We start from the raw sequence: 27,638 nt of genomic DNA, 5'->3' as shown, positions 1-27,638 counted from the left end.
CATCCCACTTGTGCCGGCTGTTGTGATGGCTCAGGTGGTTTTCTAAAACCTAGCGATTATGAACCTTCCTATTCCTGGGTCTTTTGTCGATCCCGCTTCTTCATCGTGTATATCTCCTTTGCAATTTGCTTTACTTGACATCCCATGTGTTGCGCCATAGGCCACATAGCAGCATACTTTAGAAGGGCACCGATATTATAACGCATGCTTTGGCGGAGGTCATCATCATCTTGTGCCACAAAGGCCAGTGCCCATCTACTGAGATGGATTGTCGATGATAGTGTTACCATGTAAGCAAAGAAATGAGTATGTTTGAGGAGAGGAACGCGATGCATGATCAACTTGCTGAGCTCCGTCGCAGACCGGATAGTTCGTCTAGTATGTGAGTTGAAGGTATCCTTGGACAAGGCAGGCGTGTTCGGTGCGCAAGCCTGAATGTGGTAAGTTGGCGACGGATCTAGTTGTGAGTGAGGCTGGTGTAGTAGAATAGTGATAGCGTGCCACATCATGATAGCCTGAAACAGCATTTCATCTGATTCGCCCTTAGCATAAGTGTCGTATTTTGAAGGTGGTAAACGAAGCATCCAATTGGCGAGGAGCTTGTCGATATGTTCGATCTCCGTTGGCGTCCTTTGGAGGATGCCTAGGAAGCAGGCACATTGAATTCGATAGGCATACGACGACAATGGCCTGCCGTCGAACGGCCCGATGTTCTCCAGATTATTTGGTTGCTTCGGGGGAGGTATTTCCTAAATCTTATGAATATGGCGCAAACCAGGGCCTCTATCGGGCGACTTACTCCTGCGAGATACTGGGACTCTTCACAAGGCAGAGCAACATTTGAAGGGACATCGTACAAGGTAAAGATGTCCGTTTGATGCACACCAGACATAAGGGCATCGACAACATAGAGCTCCCACCATGTCCTCCGCCAGCTCTCTTCAACTATCGGAGATCCTTGCCCGTTGGCGGTTGCAAATAAATGGCTGTTCATACCTAATTGGATTGAGATATCCCGGGCTTCTGCCATGAGATTCCTGGCCTTTTGAAGTCGATGGTTTCCGTCAAGTCCAATGGCAAGAAGCAACCTTGCCTGCACCAAAAAGCCGTCTTTGACAGTGTTACCATCTATTAGACGAGATGCCTCTCTGAACAGGCTGGGGGAGGTGTCTCGCTCAATATATAGGGAACCAATCCACCTCATAGCAGCAAGCAAAGGCTCCAAGGGAGTCTCTTGTGCTAAGAAAATAAGAGGCTCCTTTGGGAGTATAAACGGATGGGCGGCGTAGAAATTTCGATAAAATGACTCAAGGTAACAATCCCTCTGAGGAAGTGCCCGGGGCATTTCGTAGTCAAAGCCCAGGTGCGGATTGCCGCTTATGCTGCCAAGCGGTGTCTGGAAGGAATAGATAGACAACGTGCTTGAAGGGGTAGTTTGAGAAAACATGCCAATTGGGGGCCCTGTATCAGTACCCGAGTGCTCTGGGGCGACGCGCGAGATTACGGAGGGATCGAGGATGGAGGGAAATTCCGCTGCGGACAAGGGGGGGACGGGATCGATTGCTGTCTCCGTGACCGTGACAAGTGGACCATGGTTCTTCGTTGCCTCAAGATGATCAATGGATTCGGCGACCATACGTTTACGGCCATTGTATCCGCGACGGGAAGCGACATAGACACAATCCTGATTGGCAGCTCTGCAGCGGGAACAAGGACGTTGCCCGTCGCATTTCAGATGCTTTCTACGCTAGAGGCAAGACTAATATCAACATTCAGCTCGTTGAGAGTAATGTGGAGAACTCACGCAAACAAGACACGCAGCCGGAATTGAAGGATAGTGACGGCGAGGACCAACAGTCGCACAATGCGTTGTAGATGGTAACATAGAGGTCGTATGTTTGTGAGGCCCAGCAGACGGCTCCGAGCTCTGAGCGGTGAGGATCACGAGCCGATTGTTCTCGCCCGGGGGCGTCTTGGTCTCGTTGACTGCATTTCGCGCGTGCATTGTGTAATAGTTAAATTCTTCCCAATAGTAGAGATAGCTTCTGGTTAGTGTCAGAGAGTTTTTAAGTATAGCAAGGTAGCTGTGTATGAAAATTCCAGAATTATCAGAGGGCTGACAACATAGAAACGCGCGCAAATGATAAAAATGCCACGGTATATTTTGAAATTCAGCCGCTCTGGCTTTTTGCCGCGTCCTGTTGATCCCGGCAGTATTAGCTAATGGCTGACACGGAATTTGCCGAGACTTTCCGTAAATTCTGACAGCGCAGTTTCAAAAAGAGCTAGAGCCACCACTAAGCCACTGTTACTGTAAATGACAGGGACTTTGTTTTGAAGCATCGGCCTAGCGGCGGTTTATTCTCGCTGATGAGGTCAGAATAGGTTACCCTGAACTAATAAGCCCGGTGAATTTAGTTAGATAGCAGTTACTAGAAAAAACCTGGAACATCGTTAAGTATCTTGCGAGGACGGAGTTCTAGTTGGCTGTGGAATTGCAAACATCTCATGGTCTTAGCTGTCTGAAGAACTTCAACTACGATGTTAAATTAACAATCATACAAGGAGGATATTTAGCAGATCTGGGAGGAATACTGCAGCCCAAAATTCCCGCTATATTGTATCTAAATTACCCTTCTTGTTCCGGGACAAGGCCTAACTGCACTCAACTTATCCACGATCGCTTTGCGTCGTGAATGCTCTATAATGACAGTTTGGTGAACATTGTGGTGATCCTTGATCTTGGGAGCGATGGAGTTGATGAACTACGTTAATTAGTCACAATATTTGCGTATGTATGAGTTTGTAAATATAAACGCTTGGACTTGATTCCGTGGACTGAGGGGGGAGTAACGATTTCCTTAATAGTATTATTAGTAGTAGGGTTAAGATTGGACACTTCAAAGTCACTAACTTTATTACTACCTACAGACAACCTAGCACATCCAAATAATGCTAGGGATCCATAAGATATCGGGGATCCACCTAACATCGGGGATCCACATGACAGGGGACCCGCATTCATCGGTGATCCCTTGAGTGTCAGGGGTCTACTGATTGTCGGGAAACTTAAACACAACTAAATCATGCCAGATCCTGGACTAGCTAAGATTGATGTAACCTCTATCTTACGCTCTTAAGGTACACACCGCTATCATCATGTTTTGAAGGATCTTGGCAGTGACTTGAAAAGATCTCCGTCTTACTCTGGGCTGCTGGCAGAGTAGACCACACCTACACTAGTACGAAGATGGCAATTTCACCCTAGCTTACCCAACCTTACCTACGTGCACATCCCAGATAGCTTGTCAGGGTAAACATCTTCCCGCTTTCCCGTAACTCATTGACACTGTTTCCCAACGGTAGTGCGAAGTCTCCACTGCTCGTTTCGCAAGGTAGCATAGGGTTGCTCCTTGACTTTGACAAAACACCTACTGATGTTCACTTGTAAACCTTGGCGAATTAAGTTAGAAGCATACCTGTGCGGGCCAGAGTCTTACTCCAGTCTGGTACGGCGAACTCCATTTTCAATGTAGACAGATGCAAGGAACGATACTTAGTCTCCACGGCTGTATGCAGGGACTTCTAGGTTAAAGTGCAACACATTTCCTTTCAGTTTTACGAATCCATCACCACCATAACAACCCGTATTAACTTCACTTATCTAAAACCCCAGAACCTATAATGGCTCCCCAATGGCTCGAAAAGTTCATTGTGCGTGTTGACGCTACACCAGAGATCTCTTCAGAGCCAATTTTGACTTTTCAATACAGCACGGAAGCTGATCACGAACGAACCGTCAGTGTGGCTGGAGCATCAACTCCTGCTTATGTCATTAAGCGTAAAGCTAAGCTTGGCGGTATCTATGGAGATGAATGCCAAGTATTTACTACCGCTGACGGTGGACGACAAGTGGCTTCCATCGACTTTCACACATTCCCGCCAAGAATCGAAATTGACCTCCTTCAAGACGCGGCAGACGCCCGCAAAATCAAGATCAAAACCTACAAAACAAAACGGGAATACGAAGCTCCAAGTGTTCTTGGGGTCCTGTATTGGAAAGGCACAGGCATGGTCGCTTATGGAAAAGCCTCGTGGGAGCTTAGGAGCGATGACGATCTTGTTCTACAAGTGAGCGTGGACGACACGCAGAGCAACGGTATTATTAAGCTGTTCAAAGACAAGCTCAACGATCAAATAATCGAAGAACTCTTAATCGTTGGAATGTCCCAGATTGAGGAGTACAAGAGAACGATAAGACTCGGCAAAACAAGTGCTGCTATGCTTGTGTTGTAATAAAGGTCTCAAGTTTCACGACATATTTCAGACCCCTTGGAGTTGAGACTGGAATGGAGTGGACTTGGATCCAGCTGTCAATTGGCACAGGAAAGGTTAACCTTATACTTATGGTTAGCTAGTATTAGTTCAGGATTGGTGAAATACAGGGGAAACAGGATTTAGTAATATAAATCGACATTATCCTTACCGGATTTATATCTATTTGACCATATGATGGGTGCGGTAAGAGGGGATTGGTTGCTGCGACTGTGAGGAAGGAAACATGCAACCAGTCCAGACAATGAATTGGAAGACCAAGCAGTCTACACTGCGAAAGCATTCAAGGAATATGGTGTATTTGACGAAAGTTGGGCCGAAATCGTGGATGCATGGTTTGCGAATGCTCTCGACTAATCACGCTTATCGATTTCAACATCTTCAGCAAACACGTTCCTCTATATTCACTATGTCTCATATCACCAGTTCCGTGAGGCAGTGAGGTTATATCTGATGCCATATCCAGCCATCTCGTGTTACTGGCCTCAGCTTTGAGTAATCTCTCACTGCTAAGTTGGCGATAAGAATGACGCCATCTGAACGAGACCTACCACCAGCGACGGCAGAGCATAGCTTCAATGAGCTCCACTGAGCTTCATATGGACCTTCGAGCTGAAGGGGCTGTGCTTGAATAGAATACGGCAAATCATTGGAGGCGTACTTATTCTAGACGGTCGATAACGGCACAGCATGGCAATGCCTTCAGACCCTGCACACAGCCGCGCATTGACCAATCGGAGAAGCGAACACCGGGGAAAGCGACTGACCCGCTGACGTGAGCCCCGAGGTTCGCTGACAGTGGCTGCTCGAGCTGAAATGCGCAGACAACTTGATCAGGACTTTGCACTTAACGAATCCAGAAAAAACTGGCAATGTTGGTAAAGCACCGGATCAAGAGTGCAAGATGGACCTCACGGGATAAGAATAAGGAAGTATAAGTAATGCCCCAGGAAACAAGTCGGAAAACAATTCTTCCTTCACTCATCACCGCTCATCCTGCTTGTGACCAAACTCAATGATCATGAAGAGCCTTTTTCTTTCTTTTCTGTGGCCTCTTGTAGCCAGCGCCGCTATCTGCAAGCCGCCCCCCTCCAAGTTGAGAACCGCTTGCAAGTTGGCTGCAGTTGACAACGTGGATATGAGCGTTGGCTTCGATTACAATAGGGACTGTGCCCCAAGCACCGGAACTCTCAATGGTTTCATGATCTTTGTTGACTTTTCGGATGCCGAACCTGCTGAAGGCGAGACGCCCCGAGCGCTCTACGACGCCGTGGTCCCCCAATCTACCGAATGGTATAAGCAGGCCTCTCATGGGGCTCTGTCCCTCAATATCACAGCTGATTTGTCCAAATTCTACCGCATGCCCGCATCGGCTGCATCCTATGGCTGGGAAAGAGGTCTGACGTGGGCAGAACATCAAGAATACATTCAGGATGTTCTTGACGCCTATACAGCTAAAGGCACTCGGCCCCCACCTCCTCAAACAGATGTTCTCTATGTTGTTCCCGTCAAAAGCGTCGGTGGAAGAGGGATCTCCCGATCCATCACCTTTGCCACGCGGGCCAATACCAGACAGGGTGAATGCGTTGCCAGGAAGACTGTGACTCTTGGAACAGACGCATTCATGACTTGGGGACCGAAAAGCTGGATTGCATTGGCTCACGAAACTGGACACACCATGTGCTTGGCCGACCTCTACCCATTTGAAGATCTTGGCTTAGGTTACTACGTCGGTGGCTGGAGTGCAATGGGGGACGTATCTGGCGTTGGACCTGATTTCTTCGCTTGGGATAAGTGGCGGATGGGCTGGATTGATGATACGTCTGTCGACTGTGTTTCGAGACGAGGGACTACACAGCACACTCTTACCCCGTTAGAACTAATGGACTCTGCCAATAACATCAAAGCCGTCGTCGTCGCCGTCAACACAACCTCGGCACTTGTCGCAGAGGCCCGTATACCCGAGGGGCTCGACTCAGGCATATGCGCCCCCGGCGTCTTGCTCTATACGGTGGACACATCGGTCAAGACAGGCTACGGTCCTATCCGTGTTCTAGATGTAACCCCAGGTTCACGTGGCTGTGGTACTGGTAGCGTCTACGACAAAAACGACGGCACGCTGTCCCTTATCCCGGGTGCAGTGAGCTCGTACAGCGTCCCTGGCTGGGGAGTTAAGGTTGCTGTAGTAAAGCAGACAAACACGAGCTATACTATTGAAGTTGATACCCATTTCTAGGGGTTAGAACTCATACTGGATGGGTTTTGGTGGTGGACTATACAGGATATGAAGGGAATTCAGCAGCTTGAGTTATATATTCAATAACATTGAAATCCCTATGTTTCTACTCTCTTTATTCTTGACTCGGCTAAACATGCTTGGACACGTGTGGCAGAACTACCTACCGTTAGCCATCGCTCCCTGTCCGTGATTCCGCTTAACTTTGATAACACAAATGCCTTCCGTCGTGGTTTCGTCTCAAGCTTTTTCTCATTCATCTAGGAACGAAAGTATTCTACATATATCCATTCAAGAGTCTTACTAGTAGCTATTTAATTAAAGGTCTATGTGGTTTAGAGTAAATCTATGTAAACTTAGAACTATACAAGATGGTTGAATTATCGTAGGCTAAATAAAGGCTGTTGGCAGTGGAAAGGTAAGTGTAGCTACTTCACGTGAGATGAATTTGGGTCGTCACAAATCGCTATAATCTTAGGGTATTAAAGTAAATCAGTCCACATGCTGTTATGACAGAGTTTGAGAAATGATTGAAGGTGGGGAAGTAAGATTTCGTATCTGCAGCACTCCCCCTCTGATAAGCATTATCTCTCATCTCGTGAGAAGTATCCGCAATATTGTGTACTTAGGGGGAAGCGGTGTGATCCGAGCCCTTACGCTTAATTGAATGTAACCACTCTCCGCATTAGTCACACTGTTGTCAGATGTAAGTGACACAGCCACGCCAGTCACAAATTGACCAATGAACCTTTTCACCAAGGCTGACAGATTTTTCACCTTCTGTGATAAGTCATTCTTTCTCTAGAGGGCTGTGGCCTCCCCTGCTGGAAGCTACCTCGGTTAAGTCTGGCTGAATGAGCTAATGCTGCAACTTCGGCTACCCCGAATGGACTAGATTGGTCGTCATGCACCAAAATGCAGCAAAACATGTTATAACAAAACATCAATCGTATCATCAAAGCCGAAAGCCCGCTTACTTCGATTATCTAGATGTAAAATGATGGACCATCCAAGGGACCAAAACTCAGGTAGCGGTGTTACCGAATTGCGGCTGAGATGATGGGAATGTAACTAAATGAAAAATTGCAAAGGTACCATTAATGTCAAATCCACCATGTCGTAGCATAAGAAGATGACAGACCCGCGCACATAATCCCACCTCAAGAGTCAGAACCAAGCATCCCTACATCAGAGACGCAATATCGAATCACAATGGACGTTGGTGTCCCCTTTAGCTACGATTCATACTCAAACCGATTCGACCCTCATGATGAAGTCGACGATAGCTATGCCGAGAAAGCATTTTGTCCGGATTCCGATCAAACAGTTCTCCTCAGGAGGCGATATGTACGGAATAAGCGTCGAGGGGCTTTCGACACCGCCAGACTCTGCTTGCGTGTCTTAATCCTTTTACTCGACCTTAGCATTCTGGGTTTGCTCATTCATGGACTCAACGTTTGGGGGACAAAACCAGAATCTGTAGACAGGAACGGAGACGTCTGGACGAGAACTCAATGGTCTTCAGTGAAAATGGTTCCAACTTGGTTGATGCTAGCAATCGCAATATTCGCTTCTTTCGTACAGACGGTAGCTATAGCAACCCATTTCACTTTGGTAAGTTAATGTCAAGCTACCAGCGCCTATTAGCAACATTCTAACGTTACGATAGCCTCGGTCATTGCGTGACGGCTGGGCACATACTGCTTCCGTACTGGGCAGCTCCAGTGTTGTGATCGCAGGCTGGTTTGCCGCAACTGTTTACATGATTATTGATAAAGAAGTTCTTCAGCATAGTCACTGGGACTTGTGGTCTTGGTCATGTCAGAACAGGGCAGGTTTATGCATAGAAATAGTAAGATAATACTCTATCCCATGTGAATAACAATTACTAACAACCACTTATAGTCCTACACATTTGGTGCCAGTCTTGCTGTTATAGTACTTGAAATTATTGGCCTGGTTTTATTTATTATCTCGCTAAGAGGGGTATATATTATCGGAAAGTACAACCGGGCTAGTACAATCTATTAGCAGAATTGAAATCCAAGCCTATAAACACTTGACCCTGTACCATCTTGTGTGGTCAACTGCTTCAGAGAAACTTTAAATTCCTTGTTATATATTGTAGCTTTATTGTAACTATGCAGCACCATCTCTTCAGCTAACATTTATCGTTATCATATCGGAGAATGACATTAAACAAGCCGGGATCGTGAAAGCGCTGGCCCCCTGTAACCCACCCAGTAAGGTCGCCGGCATAACTAAAATAACGACACTCATTGTTGCAAGCCTTGGCACCATTGGCAACATCATCCCATGACTTGATCCATTTCTCGAATGGGTTCTGTTACAGTTAGTACTCTTTCATCGCTATATACATTAAAGTAATCATTTTATACACTTACGTCGTTGCATAGATAGATAGCGGCTTTGTCTGAACAACTAATTCTATCGCAGGCCCTGGGGCCAGGACGAATGCGGAGATCGCCTGGGATACGGCGCAGGTAGGCGATCCCTGTACTAATGTGCCTTTCTTCGGCAACAGGAAAGTTGTAGCAAATGTTATGGTCACGCTTCTGAAGTGCTCCCCTTGCTTCCACTTCGGGAACTGCAGTAGTAAGCTCCGACTCGTGAGCTTGTATATCTTCTTCGATTTTTTCCAAAGCTTTGGCAGCATAATCGGGATAGTCTGTCTTTAACTGATCCATGACCTTCTGGATAGTACCATGAAAAATCACAGGAGGCTTTCCTTTTTCAACTTGAATTCGCCAAGTAGGCTCTGGGGCGTTGTCGAGTAGTTCATCTGTAACGCCGGCAACGGGCACAGCGGAAGCCAGAGTCTAAGGGTATGATTAGATGATGTCAGGTAATGCGAGAGATTGTCAGCGACAGACCAAGCTGCTAAGGGCCAAGAAGGTGACGATAGATTGACGCATATTGAGGAGAGGTAGTTGAAGTCGGAGAGTCCTTTGTTGTTCCTGCTATGTTTGAAAGGGACTGATGACGCTTCTGCGATCAATAAACCAGTTGAGAATCTACTCTCATTTATAGTTCTCCAGTTGAAAAGACATCATGCTTACTTTGTCAACTATAACCTATTATTAGACATTATCTTCAAGCGCCCCAAAGCAATGGCCTCAATCGGTTACATCGAGAAATCCTTCTGAGCTACTGCCTTTGACTTTATTTGTAAATACTACACTGTTGTAGCGGCACAGTTCTTGGCGTTGACTGTAACTATGTCCCCAATAGGCAGCTCTAACATACTCCGTCTTCCATTACAGCATCTTGTCGATTAGATTGTCGCTTAGATAGAGGCGTTGCTTCCAATAGGTCAACATAGCTAAAGGGGATAGAAAAGACACTCTAGCATTGCAACTGGGATTTTAACTAACCCACTAGAGCTAGTAATTATAGGTAAGCACAACTGTATATTTATGACACAGGTCTCGATATACAAATGGATCTATCTTATAGGCTATAGGTATGCACTCGTCTCTATCGTTACTAATCTACTCACTCTCTTCCCCCTCAACCGCACCTGTCTCCCTTGTATCCACCTTTTCCCTCAAAACCATATTTTGCTGCCACCCAGACTTAACGATATTTAGACGCTGTGCCGTCGCCTCAGGGTCATCCAGGTCCTGGAAGCTGGTATACTGGCCCAAGAGCAGTACGTCCCCGGGGTCCATCTGCATGCAGACGGTCCGGAGCATAGCCTCGGCCAGGTAGTAGCACCGTGCCTGGGTACTCATACCTTTGGAAGCCAGGATCAACGTCGAACGCATGGCGTCTGCCTCTTCGCCCCCGGCCTCGTTACTGGCATGTAGCTCGCCGATGGCCATAAAGCAGAGGTTGGTCAGGAAAAAGAACGCCCACGTGTTGTACATGTCGAAGCCGTGTCGTAGGTAGTATATCCGGAGGACAATTTCATAGTTGCACCGCGCTTCTTGCGCAATTTCTTGGATGCTTTGACCCTGTAATGTCAGCTTGACCTTGTCCGCCGGGTCAAGATCCTCAAATAGGCTCGTGATAACAGCCCAATACTGGAAACTGTCCCAAGTATTAGTGATTTATGATAGCCAGCAGAACTGGAAGGATGTCTTACTGCACACTAAGCTGGGACGGCAGAGCTGCATTCTCTGCCTGCAATGGTGCCGGAAGCTCGTGGTACCACGAAGCTAGTCGTGAGTAGAACCGCGCTCTGTGGTGCAACTACAACCGTTCGTCAGGGCCCTGAGAGGCAATCACACTGGCCAAGTCCCTAAGGATAACGCGGAAGTTGAGCTGCGCATGGTAGGTTGCCGGGAATAGCGCTGGCACCACTACGTTACTCAAGGGATAACGAACCCAGAGCTCGTCGTACCAAGCCGAGTCATGACTCGGGTCTGGGATAGACGTATAAGGCTCTTCATTGAGGAGTGGCGGGATCTTTTTCGCGTAGCTTACGATACTATCGTGAATCAAGTCAGCGAACGTGTAAGGCTACACATTAAACGGATGGGGAGCATAAGATCGTACGCTTGCCAGGAAAACACAGCCCACGCTGTGAATTCGCGTGCCACTCGCCAATCGGCACTGAGTGGACTGGCCACAGGTCCTAGCAAGCCCATGCGCTTAGCCATACCCACAGCCTGCATCAGATAGCCCTGCGAAATCTCGTCCATAGCCTGCTCGTTAATAGTTTGGTTGAGCACCAACAGCGCCTGGATCGTCGTTAGGCGGTCCCGGTCGCCCTCAAGCTCGAGTAGGCGCCGTGTCTCGGCCAAGAATAGGTATCCGTAGTTATTGGGATCCCAGTACTCACTACGCCGCGATAGCTCGGGGGTGACATGGCATGAAGCGGCAAGGACAGCGTTGACCAGCAGCGAGCTGCAGAAGCGGCGGCGGCCTGCGCGTAAGTCAAGTAAGAAGAGACCCTTATGGAAGTGGGTGAAGACCGGCCATGAGTGGAGGAGGTACGTCTGCATGAGCCTTTGAAGGAAAGCCGGAGTTAACTGGACGCTGGTCCAGCGGGAGATATTAGCGTCAGTGAGAAGCGGCTCTAAAAGGGTAACAGCGCTGAAGGGCTTAGTGTAACAGTCCAAAGGGTGCGGTATGGAGCTGGAGGACGGCGTCCGGGGCGCCTGGGAAGATGAAGATGGTGCATTAGACACCGGGTCAGAGGCTGAGCTAGACACTGGAAATGGCGGCTCAAAAAGAAGGGACCGCAGGTAGCGACTCTTGCTTCGAAGTAGAAAGGCCGGCATCTCCTTGCGAAAGGGAAACTCGTAGCCATAGCGCGCCTCGGGCATAAGGTTCAGCTGCAGCAGCACATCGCCATGCTCAACGCAGCGCACAATGTCGTTAGGTGCGTTACCACGGCGGACGCTATTAAAGATAGCCAAGGCCTCATCCCCGGAGCGGTCGCGCATAAGCTCGTACAGACGGCGGAGACCCGCACTGCCCTTATCGCTGTCCGAGAGCTTACGCTTCAGGGACGTGATCTGGGCGTCCTTGGACTCGTTCAGGCTGTAGACGCACTCAGCCCGGTTGTCAAGACACTTGAGACATGGCTGCGCGCCGTTACACTAGATGGAGGATGGATGAGCAAGCGAGAAGAGTTTTGGGGGACTGGGCCCCGGTACCTTGATTTTCTTGGCACGGCAGCTGTCGCAAGCTAGCTTGACAGTGGTCCTCTTTGGTGGGAGCTTGGTCTGCCTGGGTAACCTTGGAGTCGCGGCCGGAAGCTCGCTATCGGAAAGCTTTGGCTCCAAGCGACGCAGCGCCGCCATGCTGTCTGTTTTTCTACTCAGACACCGGCACAAAAAGGTCGTTAGAAATGTGTTTACCGCTCGGCCTGTTTTCTCTGATAGTGTCCTCGACAACTACTCATCATCATTAGCAAATTACCGCTAGACCAGGTATCTGTTAGCCCGCAAAGTGTCCAGCGCGTTCTTACCCCTCTTCTGTTTTGAGACATGCATAGATTGACATGATTGGCCCGGGATAAAGTTAGCTAGCCTGCAGAGCACCCATTCAGTTATCAAAGTCTTTTAACAGTAGTATGACCGCCAGGCTAAGTAATATTTACTATCGGAAGGCTTACTGGTACTGAGCTGACCAGAGATCCCATATGTTGGATTTGTCCCCGCGTCTGGTCAACGCACTTGAAGTAACATTCCTTGTCACGCCTCGTATAACACAACCCTCAGCCTTGTCTGGAATCTGTTCCTCGTTGAAAAGGTCTGTTAGCCATTGAACAGCCGCTCCATAGCTATTGACTGCCTCTTCGTAGTGCGAGCCAACCGAGTTTCTTTCGAAGAGAATATCAGCCCCAACACCACAGTACCTCTCCACCAGTGCATCCGTCTCAGATATCTTAGCGATCTCATCAGGAACAGCCTGGTAAATAAAGAGTGGCCACCGCGGAACACCGTAGTATCCCATGACGCCCTCCCGATTGACAAGGGCCAAGATCTTGGGATCGTTAAGGATACCAGTACTATTCTGGAAGTACTTGTTGATATCCTGATTGGCATATGTCGTGCCTGACTCGGAAATGGTAAATCCTTCAGCGGCTGAGAAGCCTGTCCTGTTGTATTCACCGCCAGCGTTGAGCTTGGAGACAAGGTACTTGCGAACCTCGGGGTATTGAGCAGTCAACCCCAAAAGTGCGTTGGGGATCAGACCAGCTGTAGCTTCACCATTAACCGATTTCATAAGAGTGGTAACATTGGCCGGTGGAGCTCCAAGAGCAGCACCAAGAATAGTTCCCGATGTCAGATCGGGCGCGTACTGTACCGCGAGTTCTGATGCCCACTCGCTGGCTAGTGCACCACCAGAGTAGCCCCAAAGAGCAACTCGAGAAGTGTTCGTCAGACCGAGATCAAGGGAGAGAACCGCACGGATCGAGTCCAAAGTCGCATAACCAGATATGATGCCAGCTGTGAAAGCGCCTAAAGGGCCCTCATAGTCAGGAACAGAAACATAGAGACCGGCGCCTAGAGCAGTCGTGTAGCTGGCAGAAGATTCGGTACTTGCGCTATACACACTGTAGCTAGGACCGGCATCGACATCCGGAGAGTCATAGGGTACTTGAAAAGAAAGAAGGGCATTCTGTTGGGCAGCACTGTTGGCACCGGGCTTGGGAACAAAGAGAGTAGTAACAGCCCAAGTAGGCTTAAAATGACTGTCGGTTGTGCGATAAAGAATATTGTAAGAAGCTGAACTGTTGGCGGTGATACTGGTCAAGTTGCCTGGGGCAGGTCGAACCCGTAAAACAGTCCCAGGCGCCTTGTTTTCGAATCCAGATGGCGCGGTGTACCATGGGTCTTGGCTTGGCGGAATTGGTTCCGTCAATGGCTCACTCTGGTTGAAGAGTGGACTCTCAGCGGTGGAAACAAATCCAAGCCATAGGTTCAGAAACGCGACCAAAAGAAGGGATTTCATCTTGAGACAGAAGTTGCAGCAGCGAGCTGTTTGCAATTATCAGGCGAGTACGGATACATTATTTATCTGAGAAGCTCGGTGCATTTAACGTTGGATTCACTATGTTAATAGTCCGAGTAGAGAGAGCTATTGGCCGTTGATGCCGATCTGTGACTGGGGTAAAATGAGTCATTGTGAGTTGAATCCAGGGTAGGAGTTTGAGATGCAGCACCACAAAGATGTCTAGCAATTGCCAGACGTGGAAAGAGGCAGTAAAGCAAGTATGCAATAGAACATTTTCTCTTCTTTAATCCCAATTTTAACAAGGTTCTGTACATGATTGAGACGAATTGACCTACGCACAATATTTGGTCCGTGTGAACAACGTTACTCTGTTCCTGTTGGTGTTTTGACCCATACATTGGTATCTGCAAGGGAGTAGCCTCGGACTCAGTCAGGCTCCGGATCCGTGGCCGATAAACAGCCAAAAGGTGGGTCAGCAGTCGTGCTTTGACCAATGACATCGCCGCGTACTGAGGACCCACCGTTCAATCAAAGGCTCATTGACCCAGTTTGATTAACTGAAGTACGTACCCCTTGTTTCAAGGCCTTACACATCCAAGGCCTTCCATCCGTGCAATCGTGCCATCAATCGGTTAAATAGAAACGCGCCGAACTATACGCAAGAAAAAAGAAAAAAAAAAGAGAAGAGTAATTGATCAACCGTTCCTGAAATGTGTGATTTTACTATCGTGATTTATCAGTACATGTTGTCATTTGTGCGGCCTCAGTTTCACCAGGTCCTAGTCTCCTCTCTCGTTCTTCTTTTCTCTATTAGATCTTGCTCGGAGCTTGCCTCAATACGTGAAGCGACTGCTCCACATTGCCGTCAGAATAGTCTCTACTAACAAGCCATCAGAAGGAGTTTTAGCGCCATGAACAGTAAAAATATGGACATCAAGTCAATCCTGGAGAATCCTCGCACGTACAGTAGAGTGTATTGCGCTTCGACTTTGGTAGGCGTCTGCACATATGCTGCGCTGATCATCATTTCTACCCCAAAGTCTGGTGCCGCGTCTCTACTACGATACTCCAGTCCTGCGGTCGTGCTTACAGTGGGGCAACATCTCTTCCAAGAGCTCCATGGTATCAGCGGCAGTCTTTCCCATCGAAGTGTGTCTCTGGCGCTCACAGCGCTGTTCATACTCCAATGCTGCAACTTCTTGGTTATCAAACGATTTGATGCCAATGACCTAGCCGAGGAAAAGATCTTGCGACGCTCTGATAGCCTGGTCATCAAGGTATATCGAGTTGTCTGCCTCATTTTCAACGTCCGAGGTATCGGAACTCCCTGGCAAGCAAAGCATCTCTCCGACTTCCCCAAATTCTATACTGGTCAGAACGGGAGCCGAAAGCCGACTCGCAGGCGGTTTATCGCTCGCCAGCTAGTCATCGTCGCATGGCAATATCTCCTGCTCGACTTTATCTACGCTTCGTCGATGGAGACACTACCTGAGGACACCCAGAGAATGTTTGGCCACGGAGTAGAGTATACGTACCTGGACGCGACCTCCGAACAATGGATGGGTCGTTTTATCGTTGGGGTCGTTGCTTGGGCGGTACCAGGACGTGTGACCATTGACTTCACATATCGCATTTTATCGATTATCGTGGTCCTATTCGGGTTCTCTTCGCCGGAGCAATGGCCTCCTCTGTTTGGCAGTATCTGCGATGCATACTCCATTCGGGGATTTTGGAGGTAAGTCAAGACTCTTACAATTATTGAAATAAAGCCAACTAACTTGATAAAGCACATTCTGGCATTCCTACTGCCGTTGGACTCTGACGACGATCAGCAACTTTATCTGCAGGGATCTCCTGCGACTTCCACGACCCTCTCTCGTTGAACGGTACATGAACGTTGCAGGCGTCTTCCTAACATCGGCCATTATCCATATGGCGATAGATGCCCATTGCTGGTGCCCGCCTTCCAAGTTACCTGCCTTGGCTTTCTTCGGCTCTTGTGTAATTGGTATCATCATCGAGGACACCGTTCAGGAGTTATGGCGCAAGCTCATAGGTTATCAGAAGTCTGCAGGAGTTCCTACATGGCACAAACTTGTTGGCTATCTTTGGGTATCGTTCTGGTTCGTCATGACGGCACCTTGGTATCTGTACCACAACACTCGTTTGCCCCCTGATGATACATGGGTGGTGCCAGTAAGCGTTGTAGATAAACTTGGCGATGATAAGGTAAAGATGGTCTTGCTTATCGGCGGAGTGGCGCTACGCTTTACATTTGGCATTGAAGTGTAGGAGTGCTATGAGAACGAAGTTGGAACGTTTGAGATGAAGAAGCGCTGGTAGGCGGCAAGCGCAGATAAGGTGCAACGGCTTGAACGATTCTGAAGTATAGACTAAGTACTGAACACAGAATAAAATATACTGAAGGGATCCATATGGGAGATGTTGAGCTCTGTGCATAATGAATCTTAGAACAGATCGTTCTGGACAGATCTTCATTCTGAAAAATGTGGGAGGGAATTGTGTACTACGATGACCCTTATCTGTAACGGTCGACGATCTGACATGTAGTGTACCGAAGACATGCAGCAGGTTTGGTTCTACTCTCTGTCGGTAGATAAGGGGGTCATGTAAGGCCTGACAAGTGCTTACAGACTAGCCAAATACGGGAATTCGGGACGTTTCTCAAACTAAGCTCCCCAAGCATTCATATTTACGGTGTGATTTAGTAGAGCTGCCGAGCATTAACCTAAGCATTCACTGAAGGTCTAAAACATGTTATCTTAATATCGACGCCCGCAGCCGCAGCCTCGAGCGATTATTCTACCTCAAAATTCATACCACTTTCCAAATCGAAGCACAAAACCAACATGGCATCCAGTCTTCCACCTCTAGTACCAGAGAAATACCGATGGAGTTCATCTGGACTCAAGCCGGGTCACATCCAGCGCAGATGTGTCGGCGCAGAGGCAATCGTTGGGCTGGAGTCCAAAAACCGGAAGGCTCTATACGATCTTTACATCACCACCTCTCTTCGCAATATTGCACCGGCCTCAATCTCGCTGACGCTCCGCAAGCTCAAAGAGATGTTCGAGCTAGCTCTGTTGGAGGCTCGTTTTGAGCGCCCCGAAGCTGCTTGTACCGCATCCTGGGACGAAGAGGTAGCGGCCGTCATCAATTACCAATCCCCAGAGAGTGATGAGTCTGCTCGGGATTGGGCGAGGGATTGCGTTCACGTGATGCCTACGTCCATAAACGCTTTTGACCTTTGGAGTGAACTAGAGGAAGCAAGAGCTACTGCTGATAACGACACGCCCTCCAAGTCAATCGAGATCTTCTTAATCGCGGATGTCCCAACCCAGCGATCACCAATCCCTCAAGACATGACCATGGAGGTTTTGTTTCACAACAATCACTTATTTTGGGACGGTATAGGCTGTCGCAAGTTTATCGGCGACATCTTCCGCCTGTTAAGTAACTATATCGATGTCGACGATGGTATTGGAACGAAGACATTTTCCTGGAGTGAAGAAATCAAGAATCTCAACCCTCCGATTCTTGACTCATTGATGTTGGATGTGACAACTCTTGGAGAAGAGTTCGATAATAAATGCACCGAGTATACGAATGCTCTGGTTGCCAACTACGTGAGTGGAAGCAGTCGTCACGTAATTATTGCACACTGACAGTTACCTATAGAAAAGCCGAGGTCTGAAGTTCCAACCTGGCCTTGGCCTTCCACGCTGCGTCATTCACAAGTTCAGCGCCGAAGATTCTATCGCTATCGTGAAAGCCGTCAAAACCCGGCTCGGCCCAGGACACACCATCAGCCATCTAACTCAAGCTGCAATTATTCTTGCTCTTCTGGACACTCTCAAACCAACTGATCTTACTGACGATGAAGCATTCATATCACCAACATCTGTGGATGGCCGGAGGTGGATGCGTCCGGACATCGCCAAGAATTTCTACGCCATGTGTCAGACAGCTGCAGTGGTTCGGGTTGAGAAACTCAAGTCTATCGCTGTCAGCCATCAAGATGAAAAAGATGTACAAGTGAAAGCTCTAGAGAGTGCTTCTAGGGACGTTAAGACCTCTTACGATCAGTGGTTGAAGAACCCCTTCCAGGAAGCTCTTGGTCTGAGAGTCCATAACTTTGAGGCAAATTATCTACACTCGTAAGTTGGTACAGGTAATACTCGAGATGCAGGTACTAACACGCGCACGCTCCAGCAAGCCGATTCCATTTGATGGCGAAGCAAACCCGGTAGGTTTCAAACTCATATGTTTATCCACTTATGTATAGTACTAATATCGTCCCGATAGTTATTTATCAGTGATGGCATCAACGATCGCTTCATTCCGCACGAAATTAAGTCTGCTTCCACCGGAGAAGAGCTTTTCTCCGTTGAGAGCATTGACTTTCTGGTAAACCAGTCTTTGCCATACCTGTACGTCAAGCATCATATTTCTATGTACAAGCTCTAACGAAGTTATAGGGCGATTAGGCTGGATAGCTGGAAGGATGCATCCACCCTCAACATTATCTATAATGATGCCAACTACACGGAGGCTGATGTTCGGGATTACCTGCAGAGTATTGTTGAATTCATGATGGTATTCAAACTTTAGCCTTTTGCGGGGGATGTAAAATATCCATAATAATAGGCTCACTGCAAATTACTTTTTTTCTATCTCTTTCCTTGTAAGATTGGTGCGTTTATTTCAGGCCATACCTCCATATTCATATCTTTTCTTTGACATAAGCCAAGCCTTTCTTGACTATCACACTCCACTTCCCGTCTGCTCCACTGCAACTATCCTTGTTGAGACTTGATAATAGCTTATTATCATAGGTGTAAAATTATCCTTGCGACTTTACTGCGTTCGTCTACATGTGTCTTGTTTTGCCAAGAAATTATACCTTCCTGATATAGAAAGTCGGTTATAGATGCGCGCAGCCCGGGCCCGAGAATAGACTTTATTGCCCGACGATCCGATCGATCATTTAGACAAGGCAGAGATATCTCGAATAGCTAATCGCATGACTTCTTCTGGGCTTCATTCGGATCGACTCATGAGTCATTTGCTACTGATGGCACTGGAGCACTAAGTACTATAAATCACCGATTGGAGCTGATCAGCGCATTTCGAGGTGCACTGGCTTTTCTTCCTTGGCCTTGTGCGCCTTGTTTAAGAAATGGGATTGCGTCCCTGGTCATGCAGAGCGTCGTGGCATAGATCTGAGGGGTTGTCCTGCCACATTTGTTCAAGTAAGGCCCCGGAGAGATACGAGACATCATTCGCGTTCCGCCTATCGTAGGAATCAAGCTATTTTAACTAGCACCACGTAAAAGACGGCTGGAAGAAGTTATATTACTCCTTCACTGTTAATACCCTTTAATAATCTTAATTAATTAGAAGAGACAATTTAGAAGATAGTAATTGCTCCCAACAATAAGAACGTGTTCTAAATACTCACCTCCTAAGAGTCGCTTATCGTCACACTTTCGATTTGTAGCTTAAAGAAAAAAGTTGAAAAATGTAGACCGTTAGATCTGATACTACTATACTCATGATGGGCATAAGCCACTAGTTTAATATCAAATCATGCAATCATCTATGCTACAATAGCTTGGGCATACCTACTGTTTCAATACCGTCATGCTATGACTCCTGTGACAGCTAGAATGAAGGTTTTTTGTCATGCAATACAATTTTCTTTTACAGTTCTTACAGCCTCAGTTGGGTACAGTTGACAAGCTACCGTGATTCCTCAACTGCAGGATTTCAAGGTTCTCAGAAGTCTGAAGCAGGTCCGAGGTAGCTATGTAGGTATATGATCGTAGATGCTGTAGCAGAGCAAACAGGGCCATGGCACTTTTGCATCAATGACGCCACGCAATAAAACATTACCTATCATTCACAACTAAAGCAATAGTGGTAAGATGGAAAGTGATAGAGGTATTCAAGTTACAATGAATGACTTCTGCCAACAGCCAGGCTATCTTTTTTCTCAGAGAGAAGCACGATGCAGTCGACTAATGTTCGGGATCCAGAAAAACATTGGCTTGTTCTCTAGGTCAGCTATTTACCCACCTATCAGAACAACAACAGCTTCATAGTAAGGCATAGATTAATTTGATCTTCACGTACCTGCTACTTATAAAGCTTGGCTGGCCACAGTTATGCAGATGTCAAGGAAGGGACATTGTCACCGGGTGGACTAGTGATCCTTTATGCAGCTAGACCACGGTCAACGAAAGGGCTAGTCTTGGCGTTCCATTCAATTGCAAGGAGTAGAATCCTATCTTGAATATACACGGTGATCTATCCAGAATAGAGAGGAGAAGCCTTGGAAAGCGTGTCATGCTGGCAATGAGACTTTATCCGGAGTATCTACACGAGTTTCAGCAGTAACTTTCTAGTACGTCATTTCCATCAGTTGATCTCGATGATATCAGGCAGAATAAACGTCTTTAAAAAGGTATAAAGTCAACGAATATTCCCCTCGTAAGTTACAGAAGCATCAAGCAAACTCTTTTCTTCAACTCTCTACTACTCATACACTACAAAACTTCAACCCAAGTCTTTACTATACTCAACACTATGAAGTACATCAACGCCCTCGTCATACTCGCTTCTATCGCCGCCGCCGCCGCTGTTCCAGCAGCTGTGCCTGGCTCGGAGCCTGATATCTCCAAGCGTCAATGTGACAGAGACGCTGTTCAGAGATGTATTCTGGCTTGCAACATTCAGTGCATTGCCGCTGGGCCTGTAGGATATGCAGCCTGCAGTCAGGGATGCAGTAAGTTTCACCGAGTTCTACTATCATATTGCTCATCACATTAACTTTTACCAGCTCCTGGATGCGGCCCCGCCAATGGCTGCTAGATGCCATAGCATAATCGCTGGTCAAATCTACCCACTCTGTAGAAATGGCCCAGATCTGAGGCTTACATTCACGTAGCCTCAGATACTATTGCGATTGATAAACAACATGGACTTGGGGCTTGAAAGTGGCTCAATCGGTTTCATATTACTCTCGTTTCTATTGTCGACTACCTGAAACCGTTTGCAGAGGCCTATAAGAATCCATGGAGGGTCGAGGGATTATATTATGTAGCTCAGCAATCCATCGAACTTTAAACTGAAGACTTAGGAAAGCTTCCTCCCGTTTACTTCTCCATAATCTTGAAGTCTTCTCTCCTCCGCATTACAAAGCCAGTCCTTCTTCGGGGAATACTATGTACTGCACGTAGATTATCACCGAGAGTTTTAAAGCCGTTTAATTGGAGAACACAGCCGGATCACTTTGAATCTAATGCAAACATGGATAAGAAATCCATATTGTAATTGTACTGTTTGAAATGCATCATCCTTTTCCCGAGCGTGTATGGTAAATTAATGTTGAGAAGAGGAAGGTCGCTTATCGATTACAGATAAGCTGATAAGATAAAGGAGGAAAGATGTAACTAACCTACATCTGGGCGAAGAAATTCAACGGCCTCCTCAGTGGACAAGTCCATGGGCATGGTACAGCAGGGGATAACTGGCTGACTCAATGTGCCGCTTTGAACTTTCCCATAAACACCGAAACTTAAACATCCACACACGATACCGGTGGATTGTTGGTCGCACATGCGTTGTGTCTCTCCATTTCGGCGCACAGGTAGAACTTGCGCTCCTTAGCCAGCCAACAGAGTCAGTGTGGAGTCGTTTCTAAAGTTTTGTATGCCTGCAACAATAGCTAGTCCAGAATAGGAAACAATACATTTCGACTCATCTTGAGTCTCTGGTTGTTTAGTGGGTCTTCAGTTCTATAAGTACAACCAAAAGGACGCAAACAATGCAACCTCACCAACAAACTCATTTTCGTACTTCACAATGACGGCACAAGACACAACAACGCAAAAGCTAGACATGGAGCTGGACATCATCGGGCAACAGCCTCTCATGACCGAGATCTACACTCAAATCAGCTTTGTCTTTCCCGTTACCGATGACTCCACTCATCCCGCTATCCTCGACACATTCAACAAGGGTCTTCAGCGCCTCTCACAAGCGTTCCCGTGGGTGGCTGGCCAGGTGAAGAAGAATGAGACTGATGCCCTCAGAATTACTCCTTTTGAAGAAATACCGCGAATGATCGTCAAGGACCTTCGGAATGACCCTTCTGCACCTACCATGGAGGCCCTGAGAAAGGCGGAATTCCCAATGAAGATGTTTGACGAAAACGTCATTGCGCCACGGAAGACTTTGCCAATTGGCATTTCGCCTGACGAGCCAAGTCCCGTTCTCATCTTCCAACTCAACTTCATCCAAGGCGGTATTATTTTCACAGTCAATGGACAGCATGCTTGCATGGATATGACAGGCCAGGATGGAATTACCCGACTTCTATCTAAGGCCTGCCGCAACGAAGAATTCACCGAAGAGGAGGTCAAGGTCATGGCCCTGGAGCGCAAGGGTCTTGTCCCTTTTATCGATGATTACAAACTCGACAATGAGCTGAGGCATCAAGTCGTCAAGCCCCCCTCAACCGAGAGCGCGCCAGCTCCTCCCAAGGCGAGCTGGGCGTTCTTCTCATTCGGCCCCGAAGCCCTTTCTGAACTCAAGGATGAGGCGACCCGAACACTTCAGGATGGCGTTGATGGAGCGGCCAAGCCTAAGTTCGTCTCAACCGATGATGCCCTGTCGGCATTTATCTGGCAGTGCACCAGTCGCGTCCGTCTTCCCCGCGTAGAAGAATCGGCCCGAACTCTATTCTGCCGCGCCGTTGACGTCCGAACCCAGCTTGATGTGCCCAAGGACTACCCTGGCATTCTACAGAACATGGCCTACAGCAGTTCGACCTTGTCTCAAATATCCAACGAGCCTCTTGGCGCTGTGGCCTCTCGTCTACGATCCCAACTTAATCGCGAGTCTCTGCGACGTCGGACACAAGCGTTTGTTTCACACATAGCCAAGCACCCGGGTGTCCTGTCTGTTACAGCAGATGCCGACCCATCCACGGATATCATGTTGAGTTCTTGGGCTAAGACTGGATGGTGGAACTATGACTTTGGTCTTGGGCTGGGAAAGCCTGAGAGCGTAAGAAGACCGATCTTTGAGCCTATGGAGAGTCTGATGTATCTTATGCCCAAGAGGCCTGATGGGGAAATTACTGCTGCTCTGTCTTTGAGAGATGAGGATATGGAGAGATTGAAGGGCGATGAGAGGTGGACGAAGTTTGGACGGTTCATCGGATAGAGTAATAGTGAATAAACTTCGGAAATAGGTACCAACAATTGTGAACTATCATCTCTTCATTCTCCGACGCCCTGGGTAGATAAGCGCCTCCAGGAAGACTTTTTTATGCTTTGTTCATGTTGTCATCTGAAATCTATACTGACCAGCGTAGTTCTAACGACGAGATAGAGTTCAATCTTGAAAATGTAGGGTACGACAACTAAATATGTCTGATCTGGGGATCGGGGGCCAAAGCCTGCTTACCATAAATGAAGATGGGTTTCCGAAGTTTCAAAACCCACGTTCGAAAGACAGCCGTCGAAGAACTTATATATATCGCGCGATCGTTACTTCAGATATGTAGGTCACTATCAACCACATTCTATACTAGTTACACGCCGCAACAGTACTAATAAGAAACGGATCTCACCCAACACTTCGTATTGCAGATAAAGAATTGATTCAAAGCTATACCTTACTAGTACATGATGTTCAGAGGGGATTGACTATATTTCCTCCCGCAATTCCCCTTCAACCTTGCCGTAAATGATCTTATCTAAATCCTCGGTAACGTCTTGCCACAAGAATCTGCTACTCTCCCCAGCGACAGTGATATTGGCGCCATCCGTAGGAAGAGCAACAACGTAAATGCGATCAGCCATTTGTCGTGCAGATGTCGTCAAAGCATTTTCGAGACGGCTAGGCAAGAAACCCAGAAAGTCAACCTCGTTAAACTGCTTCGTCTTATCCTGATAAACCGCCACGCCTCCAAAGGGATGGTCGGGAGTCTTATTCTCAGCAACAAGAAGGATAGTGTCGTTGTATCGCTCCGGGAAATGCAAGACATTTGCGGTCTTGAATTCGTGGTATGGGGTCTGTTTTATGGTAACTGGTGTCCCGACCTTATCATTCACGTTGAAGCGGATGAGTTGGCCGATGATGTTGTCCGGAACGATCATGACATCGCCGACATGAGCTATGCCAGTGAAGCCGTAAAGACGAGGAGGTCCGAGCGGCTCAGCGACATAAAAGGTGGAAACCTCCTTGTTGGGAGTTACTCGCAGGATGTTGGATGTATAGGTGCCCAGGACATATGTGTTGCCGTCAGGGCCAAGACTGGCGTCGGCGTAACCGGCATAGAGACCGTTGTTCAAACGGAGTTGGCTTGTCACCTCCTTCATCTTCAGGTCGATGCTCATAAGGTGATCAGGTCCGGATACGTTGAAGCCATCACTGTAGAAAGCATCTCCGTTGTCAATGACGACTTCAAGAGTCTCGGCTTGGTATGCATCGGGCTTGAGGATGATACCACTGGCATGCAGAGGATTGGGACTAGCTGAGTTTCCAGCATGACTGAGTCCCGGGAAGTGAATCGTATCGAGAACAACGGATTTGTAAGGATCATAAGTGCTGACTGTGGCGTTGTATAGGTTGCTGGAAAATGAGGTTAGTGGCCGTCAGCTAAAGTTTGGTGAACGAAGACAAACCTGACGTAGGCGACGCATCGCTTCTTGTCCCAAGCAAACATCTCAGGGTATCCCATGTAAATGTCATAGTTGAGGTCTCCCTTTGGTAAAGGTGGGCATTCTCTGGCAGAGCTGAGGTAGTTGTTTCCAGAGATCCATGTAGAAGCAGCTTCGCCAATGGAGCTTAGGTGGTTCATGACAAGTTGGGGCAACATGATGACGTCTTGACGAACAAGAAAACGGAGTGATATCGGCTAACTTTCGTTCTTGACTGATTGAGCTTGGAATGTAATTAATATTAATAGACATCGAGAGTTTACTGTTTTGCCCAAACCTGCCAATTGATTGAATGGTCGGTTGATTATTCACACGCAGCTAGAGTTCGGGTTACCTAGCGAAGCGTTAGTGGGCCTAGCGACTTGCGATTTCATTGAGCGTGACGTGATTGGCCAGATCAAGGTTCCTGACCCGACAAGCCCCTGGAACAAGGCCTACCGTCAGGTTTCGGTGGAAAAATACAGGGCTGTACAAACTAGCCGACTGCTACATCTGATTATGCCGAATGTCAATGAAGCTTGGGATGTGATAGTAGGCCACAGAGATGTGATGGAAGTTTTCGAAAACATAGCTATGCAAGATATGCTTGCGGTCTAGGGTTGGTTTAGCCACTGGGGGGAACTGATGGATTACTTGCTGATTCAGTTGTGTTGAATACAAACATTCCGTTCTGTAAATATTAATTATTACTATGTATCTGCCCGTGGAGGCTTTCAATATTGGACCACTCGTCGGATTGCCAATCTACACTTCGTCTTGTTATCTCACTACTATTACTTCCATTTCGGCCACCAACAGTCACCTCTAGTTCAGCCGTCATGCTCATCACGCTGGCACTAACGCTGATCGCCCTCTACTTGTTGTACAAGTGGGCTCATCCAAAACCCATATCCAAGATCCCTTACAATGCCGCCGCTTTGAACAGTCTCTTTGGTGATTTACCAGCCATGGTTCGAGACACAAAAGCCCACGACCAAACTCACATGGACTGGATTGTCCAACAAATGAGGAATCTCGACTCTCCCATTATTCAACTATTTCTCAGTCCTCTGCAACGTCCCACTGTCATTCTCGCCGACTTTCGCGAAACGCAGGACATCATGCTTCGCCGCAAGGAGTTTGATCGATCAACCAACATTCGCGGTCTTCTGGAGGATGTTATTCCTGACCATCACATTTATCAGCAAACGAATTCTGTCTTTCGGACGCACCGCAAGCTTGTGCAAGATGTTATGTTACCATCTTTCATTCGGGAGGTTGCCGGCCCTGCGTTCCATGGAAATATCATGAGACTCATACAACTATGGGAGGTGAAAAGTTCGATTGCCAATGGATCTCCCTTTTGTGCAACATTGGATATCCAGGGCGCTGTTTTGGATGCTGTTTACAGCTTCGCGTTTGGAGAGAACTACAAGTCCAGTACTACGCTGCCCAACATCGCCCTTCTCGAGAGCTGGAGGAAGCAGGGCAACCGCAAGCTGACTGGGAACGATGGACCTTTCATCTTTCCCGAAGTCGTCTTTGACGAACTCATTAACGCAACAATCGATCTAGCCAAGGCACCACAAGGACTTCAAGGTTCTCCAATCGCCAAATGGATGGCAAAGATCAAGATGAATTTGTCACATTTCAGGAAGGTTAGAAAGATCAGGGACGAGTTTCTGATCCGGAGCCTCCAGTCTTCTGTTTCCAAGATTGAGAGCGATGAGAAGTTCGAGGTTACCTCGGCGGTAGAGCAAATGGTATTGCGCGAGACTGCGCTTGCAGAGTCCGAAGGCCGCAGTCCAAATTATTACTCATCTATGATGCAAGGAGAGGTACGTATTTCCACTTGAAGGCTAACATTTCAGAGATCAATACTAACATGCTTTGTCTAGCTATTCGGACTGATCCTCGGAGGTTTTGACACAACTAGCACTACCACACTTTGGGGATTGAAGTTTCTCACCGACAACCCCAGTGTCCAGCAGCGCCTTCGGGAAATCCTGCAATCTTCATTCGCCGAGGCAAAGGTCGAAAACCGCTGTCCTTCTTTCCGGGAACTAGCGGCTGCTCGTATTCCCTACCTCGAAGCAGTGATTGAAGAAATTCTCCGATGCGCTGGAGCCACTCCCGCCCTTCAACGTGTGTCAACGGTAGACACACAGATCCTGGGCTACCATATCCCTAAGGGCACCGACGTACTTTTCCTCACTCATGGACCCAGCGTATGGCGTCCTGGCTTTGCCGTTGATGAGAGCAAGCGAAGCCAGACTTGTCAAACTGCCGGGGAGAAGAAGGATCAGAGTTGGGAGGCTATTAATATTGCTCTTTTCAAGCCTGAGAGATGGTTAGTAACAAAGACCCTGTCTGCTGAGGATATGGAGGAGTTCGAGGAGTTCGATGGGACAGCTGGACCGACACTGGCTTTCGGCTTGGGAACGCGAGGTTGTTTCGGCAGAAGACTGGGATACCAGCAGTTGAAAACATCCATTGCGATGTTGGTTTGGAACTTTGAGCTCCTGCCTTGTCCTTCGCAACTTTCCAGTTACCGCACTGTTGAAGGTCTGACTAGCATGCCGGAACATTCATACATCAGGCTCGCGAAGGTGGATCTTGAAACACCCGAGTAGACATTCTAGACAGATGGATCAACCGACTTTTGTTAATTTGTAAGGCCTAGAAAGTGGAAAGTTGACGGATGAGTGTGGTGTCGCAGTGGGGTATGGCCCAAAAATGGCAAAATCATCCGAATCATAGCGTCGGTAGAGTGAAATACCGACAGACCATTGAAGTTTATTCTCAATCAAACAAGACAGCTTTGGAAGGAAGTTGCCTGACGATGTACTTGATTACTATTTGAATTATTTATAGAGCTATCAAGCTTCGAATCGAGTAGA

The 27,638-nt window shown here is 47.6% G+C and overlaps 10 protein-coding genes across 10 annotated transcripts; 7 read left to right on the top strand and 3 right to left on the bottom strand.

Moving 5' to 3' along the window:
- Positions 1-68: 68 nt before the first annotated feature.
- FIESC28_02700 (uncharacterized protein) lies at positions 69-2,005 on the bottom strand (the record flags this gene model as incomplete). The annotated part of the gene is made up of 3 exons (XM_031156849.1): positions 69-749; positions 800-1,747; positions 1,805-2,005. 3 exons carry the CDS (start codon positions 2,003-2,005, stop codon positions 69-71), a joined length of 1,830 nt encoding a protein of 609 aa, XP_031019095.1.
- Positions 2,006-3,684: 1,679 nt separating this feature from the next.
- Positions 3,685-4,296, top strand: FIESC28_02699 (uncharacterized protein; the record flags this gene model as incomplete). Its single annotated transcript, XM_031156848.1, has 1 exon — positions 3,685-4,296. The coding sequence occupies one exon, from the start codon at positions 3,685-3,687 to the stop codon at positions 4,294-4,296; it is 612 nt and encodes a 203-aa protein (XP_031019094.1).
- A 1,060-nt stretch (positions 4,297-5,356) lies between these two features.
- On the top strand, positions 5,357-6,571 carry FIESC28_02698 (uncharacterized protein; the record flags this gene model as incomplete). The annotated part of the gene is made up of 1 exon (XM_031156847.1): positions 5,357-6,571. The coding sequence occupies one exon, from the start codon at positions 5,357-5,359 to the stop codon at positions 6,569-6,571; it is 1,215 nt and encodes a 404-aa protein (XP_031019093.1).
- A 2,161-nt stretch (positions 6,572-8,732) lies between these two features.
- FIESC28_02697 (uncharacterized protein) lies at positions 8,733-14,002 on the bottom strand (the record flags this gene model as incomplete). Its single annotated transcript, XM_031156846.1, has 8 exons — positions 8,733-8,915; positions 8,977-9,411; positions 9,652-9,659; positions 10,092-10,624; positions 10,680-10,786; positions 10,922-11,024; positions 11,093-12,082; positions 12,660-14,002. The coding sequence occupies 8 exons, from the start codon at positions 14,000-14,002 to the stop codon at positions 8,733-8,735; spliced, it is 3,702 nt and encodes a 1,233-aa protein (XP_031019092.1).
- A 929-nt stretch (positions 14,003-14,931) lies between these two features.
- On the top strand, positions 14,932-16,348 carry FIESC28_02696 (uncharacterized protein; the record flags this gene model as incomplete). Its single annotated transcript, XM_031156845.1, has 3 exons — positions 14,932-15,740; positions 15,793-16,234; positions 16,298-16,348. 3 exons carry the CDS (start codon positions 14,932-14,934, stop codon positions 16,346-16,348), a joined length of 1,302 nt encoding a protein of 433 aa, XP_031019091.1.
- A 527-nt stretch (positions 16,349-16,875) lies between these two features.
- Positions 16,876-18,637, top strand: FIESC28_02695 (uncharacterized protein; the record flags this gene model as incomplete). Its single annotated transcript, XM_031156844.1, has 5 exons — positions 16,876-17,652; positions 17,705-18,183; positions 18,239-18,272; positions 18,332-18,456; positions 18,505-18,637. 5 exons carry the CDS (start codon positions 16,876-16,878, stop codon positions 18,635-18,637), a joined length of 1,548 nt encoding a protein of 515 aa, XP_031019090.1.
- A 1,977-nt stretch (positions 18,638-20,614) lies between these two features.
- On the top strand, positions 20,615-20,899 carry FIESC28_02694 (uncharacterized protein; the record flags this gene model as incomplete). The annotated part of the gene is made up of 2 exons (XM_031156843.1): positions 20,615-20,813; positions 20,868-20,899. 2 exons carry the CDS (start codon positions 20,615-20,617, stop codon positions 20,897-20,899), a joined length of 231 nt encoding a protein of 76 aa, XP_031019089.1.
- Positions 20,900-21,892: 993 nt separating this feature from the next.
- FIESC28_02693 (uncharacterized protein) lies at positions 21,893-23,257 on the top strand (the record flags this gene model as incomplete). The annotated part of the gene is made up of 1 exon (XM_031156842.1): positions 21,893-23,257. The coding sequence occupies one exon, from the start codon at positions 21,893-21,895 to the stop codon at positions 23,255-23,257; it is 1,365 nt and encodes a 454-aa protein (XP_031019088.1).
- A 485-nt stretch (positions 23,258-23,742) lies between these two features.
- On the bottom strand, positions 23,743-24,917 carry FIESC28_02692 (uncharacterized protein; the record flags this gene model as incomplete). Its single annotated transcript, XM_031156841.1, has 2 exons — positions 23,743-24,670; positions 24,724-24,917. 2 exons carry the CDS (start codon positions 24,915-24,917, stop codon positions 23,743-23,745), a joined length of 1,122 nt encoding a protein of 373 aa, XP_031019087.1.
- Positions 24,918-25,577: 660 nt separating this feature from the next.
- FIESC28_02691 (uncharacterized protein) lies at positions 25,578-27,371 on the top strand (the record flags this gene model as incomplete). Its single annotated transcript, XM_031156840.1, has 2 exons — positions 25,578-26,576; positions 26,637-27,371. 2 exons carry the CDS (start codon positions 25,578-25,580, stop codon positions 27,369-27,371), a joined length of 1,734 nt encoding a protein of 577 aa, XP_031019086.1.
- Between the last annotated feature and the right edge of the window lie 267 nt (positions 27,372-27,638).

Source organism: Fusarium coffeatum (genome assembly GCF_003316985.1).
Source record: "Fusarium coffeatum strain FIESC_28 chromosome Unknown BRIP53273_contig_59, whole genome shotgun sequence".
NCBI lineage: Eukaryota > Fungi > Ascomycota > Sordariomycetes > Hypocreales > Nectriaceae > Fusarium > Fusarium coffeatum.
The sequence above is the reverse complement of the archived record's forward strand: the minus strand, read 5'-3'. Positions and strand labels throughout refer to the sequence as shown.